The sequence below is a fragment of the Solanum stenotomum genome, unplaced genomic scaffold, assembly GCF_019186545.1.
Source record: "Solanum stenotomum isolate F172 unplaced genomic scaffold, ASM1918654v1 scaffold1930, whole genome shotgun sequence".
In the NCBI taxonomy this organism is placed as follows: domain Eukaryota; kingdom Viridiplantae; phylum Streptophyta; class Magnoliopsida; order Solanales; family Solanaceae; genus Solanum; species Solanum stenotomum.
In genome coordinates, this window is record NW_026025476.1 from 7,817 (window position 1) to 16,523 (window position 8,707).

The window sequence follows — 8,707 nt, forward strand, 5'->3', positions numbered from 1 at the left end:
AATATAATTCAAATCAGGAAGTAATGGATCCTTGGATACTATTCCTTAAGCAAACCATGTAATGGAAGAACTAGTTGGCTTGATGGATGGATGGACTACATCCACGAGAAATTAAACCGACAGAATTGAATGCGGGTACTCCCAAGATCAGGCATAACAGACTCTCTTAGTTTGCTAAGGAAGGATTAACATAATGAAGCCAGCCAAACACAATTTTCGTCCATCTTCAATTCTTACTTTCGCTACAACTACTACTAACCAATCCTTTTTTGAAACTATATAGCACCCTACTACTTGTATTAACTTTTAATGCTTCCATATAATCCTTTCCTAAAATAAAACAAAACAGAAAAATATACTACTACACAACAGCTTTTATATATAGGCCTAGGCAGAGGCGTATTCAGGATTTCGGCTAGATGGGTGCACGATTACGAAGAAATGTATCTTAAATATAAATTTGATCATTTGACTTTTAGGCTCTAAATATGAACCATTAAATTTTAAAAACTATAGATTCAAAATATATAATACTATTAGTTTTAAATTTTAATATACACAATTGATTTAATTATATAAAAAATTTACAGTGCTTAATTTTTTAGGAATTTTCAATGTAAGACACTTGAAAATTTTGAAAGATTAAACGCAAAAAATACAAAAGAAAAATTAGTTGAAACGTCAAAAGTATCACCGATAACCACTTAGAGTGGTGTCACTCAAAAAGACAAGATAGATATAAGATTTAAATTTCTATCCTCAGTTAGAGAGGTGCACCTAATCATCATCGTATTATTATATGATACTTTGGACATGGGTTCACACATCTATATTTAAATATTTTTTAAAAAATATAATAAATGATCTAGAGAGGGAAGCAAGGGTTCACGTGAACCCACGGCACCCCCTCTAGATACGCCTCTGGGCCTAGGGGATGTATAAACAAGCTATAATTAAGCAGAAAATCACGTTGCAATGATCTTTAGTACTTATTAAACAACAAATTATTGATAGTCTTGCTAATTTCAAAAGCATGCAAAATTGAAGGATTTTGTTCTATCGCATCTACGGGGTAAGCAGAGATGGAAAATTACGATGAACTTAATTATAAATTGTAAAGAGTAAGATCAGAAGCCGACTTTAGTTTTTTCATATGCATCAAGGTAATGAATTTATTAATCTTTTCGTATTTGAGTTCAAATAATATGATGATCTGAAAAATGATTCATGTAGGACAGAAAGGAAAAATAAAGAGATAAAATAAGGAGAAATGCATAAATTTTAAAGAAAGAAAAAAACTTTTTATTCATTGATTTTTTTGGGGAAGGAAAACAAATACATGGAATCCATTAATAGTTAAGCCGTCCCCTTTATTAGATAGAAAGAGAAGAGATTTTATTAAGCCTTGTATGGAGCTGGGAGTGGCATGCCCTTGACAACACCGCAGAGAGGATGGTTATCAGGGAGGTTGTATTCATCTCTCAAGGAGCGGCCTGGTGAGAGAACGCTGAAGTACAATTGCTCTCCCAAATAAGTCTTCTCCCACATCTCTGACCTTAAGTTCCACATTCCTGCATTGTCAAATGTCAACATTATTGCTGCCCATGAGTTTGGATAAACCTGGATGTTGTTCCTGCTTGTTGCGTCAACTAAGTTGTAGTTCTTTCTCTTCTCAGGGCTCCACTTCCCTGGCTCAACAGCCACTGCGAAGAAGGAATATCCGTCAAGGTGATAGGTCCTGATGCTCTTCTCGTGGTTCTCAAAGATGATCTCCACAAAGTTACGATAGGTGGCGTTTTTCACATTTGGGGCAACAGTTAGCTTGCTTGGGTCAGCTGGGGCTTCATCAGCCATGAGATCATACTTGAAGGTCTTATCGGCAGGTCCAAAGTACTCTACAAGCTTCAATGGAGTTTCGGTATCTGAGTGAGAGATACCGTTCAAACCATATCTAAGCTTACCATTTACTTGGCCCATAGAGTTGACGATCTTGATGGTGCGGGTGATGTTGATCTGTCCGTAATGGTAGGAACCCTGAGGGTTGGGTCGGGCAGCACTAGCGGTTAAGTTCCATCTGAAGGAGCGGAACTGGTTCATGGACCAAGCAATGCCTTCAGTGTTGTCTGGTGGGGATGCTGGGAGCTCAGGAGATGCTGGACCCTTTCCATTGGCATAACGGATGATGGCAACAGAGGAGAGTTCTTGCTTCAAGAACCTGCTTGAAACAACCAAGTAATAGTCCTTGGGCTCCTGATCAGCAGTCACCAATACTGAGAGGCACTGACCAACATGGAGATCCAATGAATCGTAGATGTTTTGTACGGTGTGGGATCCCTCTAGCTCGACTAATTTCATTGGGTGACCTTGGAATCTAACGTTGACTGAGGACCTCATGCCAAGGTTACAGAACCTGTACCTATAGGTCTTGCCAGCCTCCATGGTAAAGAGTGGCTCTTTTGCCTCTCCAACCTTAGCAGATTTACCATTGATGATAATGCCATCAGGTCTGCCAACGGTGTGTCCACCATCCAAAACCTTTTTCAAAGTCTTGTGGCCCTTGTTGTACCAATCACCGACAAACACATTGTATTCATCGGCAGGATTGTCAAAAGGAACAGGGATGAGAGCACGACTGTGGACATTGATGGGACCATAACCACCTGCTGCTCGGTGCAAAGCTGTGGTTGGGAAGTAGTAGTAGCTACCAATCTGGTCCTTGACCTGGAAGCGGTAGGTAAAATTTTGACCAGGCATGATTGGGCACATGGTTCCTGGGGTACCATCTTGCCATGAGTTCTTCCTATGCTGGACACCATTCCAGGTAAAGAGGAATGGCTCGTCCAAATTATTGAAGACATTGACGACAATGTTGTTGTTGGAGGTACAATTAATTCTAGGCCCAGGGAACTGGCCATTAATGAGAATACCTTGTTGTGGCACGCCCAATGGAGAGACTGTGCCATAGGTAACGTTCCAGTTAAAGTAGAGGTAAGGGTCCTCAGCTATTACCCCTACTGAGAGGCAAAGTAGCAAAGCCACAACTGTCACTTTACCACTCCCCATGACGATGTTTCTTTTTTTTTCTGTTTTTGATGACTCGTAGTAATTTTTTTGGGAGTTTTATATTTTTACTCTCACAAGAAGAAGAGGTGAGGCTTCTTCTTCTTTTTTATTTCTTCTTCCTGCTAGAGCTTGCACTATTCACCATCTCCATCAGGGCCTTTTATAGTAAAAATTATACCTCTCACAACCGTATGTTAATTACCGAAATAATCTCCATTTCATTGTTGGCCTGGTCTTTCCTTACTTTTCTCGCCTTCCTTTCCGTTTCTTCAGCCTCACCACTTTTAATTCTTTTTTTTTTTAATTATACCTAGTTTACATTATAGTAATTTTTCATATTTTTACTTGGTGGAGAACAAGTGCAGGATCCACATAGAATTTTTATATTATAATAGTAATGCACTATGATTTTTTTTTAATTTCAGTTAAAAACTTTGCTAAATAAAAGGACCGCTGCTTTCATTCCATATTTTTCTTATCAAGCAAGGATCAAAGTTGAAGATAATAAGTTCAAAATAATTTAGTTATATGCAACCGTGGATGCCCTCACATATAGAACTCATGCACATAGACGTGTGCATACTTTGGTATAAACGGAATTATCATATTAGAATTTAAAAAAAATTGACATCACAATTTTAATATTACTACATATTTAAAAAAAAAATCATATTCAATATCGCTTGATGTTACAAAAAAAGATTTGAACACCATATAAAAAAAAACCATGAACTTGGCATCTAAATTTACTTTAACACATTAACTTTATGAGTGTTTATTTATTCCCTAATCTTAGTGTGAAGTGAATTAAATATCACCCTAAAAATATAGTACTAATCTCACAATCAAATGAAAAGTGTATTACACACGCGCCATGTTATTACTATATCAACACCACATCAGATCCATGTAGAAAATTATTTTAATTTTAAAATTTCATTTTTAATACATTTTTTGTTTACTTACAACTTCTTCTTTTCATTATAATTTTAAACACTGATTAACTTACGAAAAAATATTTGCCATTTGCAATGAAATTTGAGAAAACAAATTTCTTCCATTACTCACGATTACTTGAACTGCCATTATTGGCCATTAGTGTTAGTATACAATTTTCAGTTCCTAATTTATTCAAGAAAAAGCAGAAATTATTTGCATTGATTTCACGAAAACAAATTTCTTTCTCTACCCTTCACTTGCATTACCATTGTTATCATTAGTTCTTAAAATAAAAAAATTTCTATAAAATCTTGTTTTCCTCCATTGAAAATCTGTATTTGTCATGAAATTTAAAACCTTCAAAAAAGATATAATCAAATTTTGAAAGTATAGAATAAAGAAAATTATGTGGGTGTTGAAGTTTCCTGTGACTTTAATGTGTGTATTTAATAAGAATTTGATAGGTAAGTGTACTTCGTATGTAACGTGTAGTTTAAAGAAAGAAAAAAATGGTGGGTATGGGAGGTTTCAAGAAGGAGAAAGGGGGTGTTGGGTCTCTCTGTGTGTTAGTGAAAAAATTACAATATAACAAAAATTGCAAGATTACAATTGAAAATAAAATAAAGAAACAAAATTCTCTTCCGGCTGAGGCACGTATATCTCGCTCTCTTTAAGGAGATTCAAGCCCACTGTAACAAATGTTTTCATCGGTCCAGCAATAGTCCTTCTTGACTTGTCCCCTCCAGGATACAACAGTCTTCTCACAAAGTATAACTCAACAAACTCTGGACAAGAGTTTAGTACAAAGCTCCACAAAAAGAACACCCCCCTTCAACTAATAAGAACTCTCTTTTATGACTAACTTTTTCCTCTCTATATTTTTCTTGTGTATTGTGTCTTCCAAACCAAATGAAGATCACCACTATTTATACTACAAGAAGTCTTCCTAGCAATGAATAGGAAGATAATGGTGTAGTAAACAATGAAGATAAATGGCCTAGAGGTTACATATGTTACATAGGTTACAAAGAATAATGGAGAAATAAAGAATGAGAATAAAGGGACACAAAGCCACCAACGGCTTGTGAGTTTCTGTACCAAAGAAATCTGTAACATATGTACTAACTCCAATGGGAGTAATGTAGAATAGTAAATAGTACTAATGCAACGATTATGATATGCAACGGCAGCAGACTGAAAATCACTAATGGTTGGCAGCAACGTCTCTACTTAAGTTTTAACAAATTAATATACAAAATATTAATATTAAAATGCTAATAAACCAACAATCCCCCATTATTTTAATATTAGATAAGAGAGTCTATCAGCTGAAGGAAGACTACTATGCAGAATGAAGGTGTGCTCTGCATTGAACCTCTACTTAGTGAAATAATAACTTTTACTCCAGAGTCTGTTGGAATGTATGCGTCCACCAGTCACCAAGGGACCATGTCCCTTCGACAGAATAACAGTGCAAAAAGTAAATATCACAATGTAAAACATGCACAAGATTTTTACGTGTAAACTTCCTTGCTAAAGGGAGTAAAACCATGACTTGTCTCACAAGAATTTTCAAACTTCCTTTTACTAGTCTTCTCAAGCAAAAGTAAAATCAGTTTACAAAATGAGATTAACCTACTAATCTCCACACTAAGCAATACCTCCTATCACTTAGACGAGCCAAAGCAGATACAACACTGCCCACTAAGCTATCATCCCTAGATAACTTAGACTTTGCTAAGCGGATACCACACCGCCCACTAAATCAACTACCTCCTAGATGACTTAGAATTTGACTAAGCAGCAAAACAATGCTGCCCACTAAACCAGTTAAACTCAACTAATTTAGGCTTTTAGAAATCGAAACAAATAATTGAATCCTTTCTAAACTAGGAACAGATTTACAATATACGCACGAAAGTATAACTCCTAAGATGCACTCTGATGCATGCAGCTTGATCAGGTCCTTGTTGTTCTTGCTGAAGAATACNAAAATTTATTCCAAATTAATATATAAGATAGTGTAAATATTTGTACAGGTTTCCGCTTTCAGATTCCAGATTTCATATGCGTGATTCATTAATTATTCATACAGATTTCATATACTTGGAAATAAAATTTATTCCACATTAATATATAAGATAGTGTAAACATTTGTATAGATTTCAAATTTCAGATTCCAGATTTCATATACGCGATTCATTAATTATTCATACAGATTTAATATACTTGGAAATAAAATGTATTCCAAATTAATATATAAGTTAGTTTAAATATTTGTACAGATTTCAAATTTCAGATTCCAGATTTCATATACGCGATTCATTAATTATTCATACAGATTTAATATACTTGGAAATAAAATGTATTCCAGATTAATATATAAGATAGTATAAATATATAACAAACTTTATACCAATCTTATTCAAGTTTCATTCCAACACGAACTTAGCTTATATCACACATATTATACCAACAATAAATCAAATCTGTATGAATAATTAATGAATCGCGTATATGAAATCTGGAATCTAAAATTTGAAATCTGTACAAATATTTACACTATCTTATATATTAATTTGGAATAAATTTTATTTCCAAGTATATGAAATCTGTATGAATAATTAATGAATCACGCATATGAAATCTGAAATCTGAAATCGAAAACCTGTACAAATATTTACACTATCTTATATATTAATTTGGAATAAATTTTATTTCCAAGTATATGAAATCGTAAAGAAATCTACATTAGCTTTCTTTTGATCTAAAAAAATCTGCACACCAACATCATTGTGGATACTAACAGGGGGACATCTATCACTAACTATATATTTTATCTCTATATTGTGAATATTAACATCTATCATTAGCTGCTTATCGCACTTACTAGACCACTATAAAGACTAGAATACTCATATATAATCCCCTCCATCTGAAAACCAACATATTTCCCTATTTCATTTTAAAAAAATAACAATTAGTCTTACATAATACAAAAATAAATAAATTTATACACACTTATCATTATTTTTTCATACAAAAATCATTCAGACAGTAAACTATAAACAGATTTCATTAAAAAATAAAATTTCAGATTTCATACCTACTTAATAAAAACATTTTTCATACAATTATTGAAAATTCTAAATAACTTTTTTTACTAACTAGTTAACACACTTTCATACCAACTTAAAACAACTGTCATACAATTCTTCAAAAGTCTAAATAACCTTTTTTTCACATTAGTGAATACACTTTCATACCAAATTCATTACATTTATACTAACAAATTCATTCAAAACTATACATTTTAATTTATTTTTCAGGAAAAAAACAGTAATCAATATTATAATTTTGATATACATACCCAATCTACAACGATAAAAATATTTATATGTTATGCATTTATACTCAAATCTTTCATATATTGGGGCAACTTCTCACGAAATCATTGTTTTGTCAATATAAAAAATAACCAAAAAATAAAAAATATAGTGACATTAAATCCCTACCAAAAAACAGAAACTTACCAAGAAAATCACTAATATCACAGTTTCACAACAACTAATACGTATTATGAACAAAAGGTATTGTTTATAAAAAAAAATATCACATTCAATATAGTGACGATGTACAAAAACAAAATCACAAAATGTGATTTACAGTTTTTTTTTTCATTTCACTAAAATCCAAAATACAAATAGTAAACAATTAAAAATACTAACCTAAAGGATCCTATCTTCCGCCATGTTTAATTAATATTGATACGTAGTTGTCCATCACAAAAAAAAAAGGATTTTTCAAACAAAAAAAAAACTTCAATTAGTCGCCAGTGACAAAATTTCTGGAAGAAAATTGAAGAGAGAGAAACGTGGAAGAAAAATGGATAAAATCAGATTTTTGAATTAATTTTAACAAATTATAGTGAATTGAGGAAACTGAATAATCTTAATTAGTTTGAGATTCCTTAATTCATGCTAATTAATAATTATCTTAAATTAATTCAAATTTAATTGACACCCCTATTTTCGTTTTTTTTTTTCATTTTTTTCTTATTAATTATATTATTAATTAATAATAAAAAAACCATAAATAGATTAATCATTTATTAAATAAATGGAAATTGATTTTTAAAATCAGATTTTTGAATTAATTTTAATAAATTAGAGTGAATTAAGGAAACTGAATATTCTTAATTAGTTTGGATCCCTTATTTCATGCTAATCATTAATTATCTACAATAAATTCAAATTAAATTACAACCCACAATTTCAGTTTTTTACTTTATTATTTCTAATTCCATTTTTTTTTTTAAATTTTCGTTTATCTTTTTATTTATTCTTAAAGTTTTTTTCCAATTAATAAAAACATTTTTTTAACTTGTTATAACCTGAAATTTTTTATGCTATAACTTGAAAGTCTAAATCTACTGTTATAGCTTGAAAATAGTTCTTTAATATATGTCATATATGAAATTTACACTTAAAAGGTCTAGAGACCATCAGAAGGTTTCAGTAGAAACAACCTACGAACTAGGGGTATACAAGTCAAATCGTAAAGTCAAATCGAACCGACGAACCAAATCAAACTGAAAAAAAAAACCGATTTGTGGTTTGGTTTGGTTGGTTTGGCGGTTGAAAAAAAATATCGACCACTCTTGGTTTGGTTTGGTATTAAAAGAAAACAAGTCAAATCGAACCCA

General features: G+C 32.2%; 1 protein-coding gene across 1 annotated transcript; it reads right to left on the reverse strand.

The window, feature by feature from the left end:
* Positions 1-1,283: 1,283 nt before the first annotated feature.
* LOC125850802 (L-ascorbate oxidase homolog) lies at positions 1,284-3,190 on the reverse strand. The gene has a single exon (XM_049530641.1). The coding sequence runs from the start codon at positions 3,061-3,063 to the stop codon at positions 1,399-1,401; it is 1,665 nt and encodes a 554-aa protein (XP_049386598.1). The 5' UTR covers positions 3,064-3,190; the 3' UTR covers positions 1,284-1,398.
* Between the last annotated feature and the right edge of the window lie 5,517 nt (positions 3,191-8,707).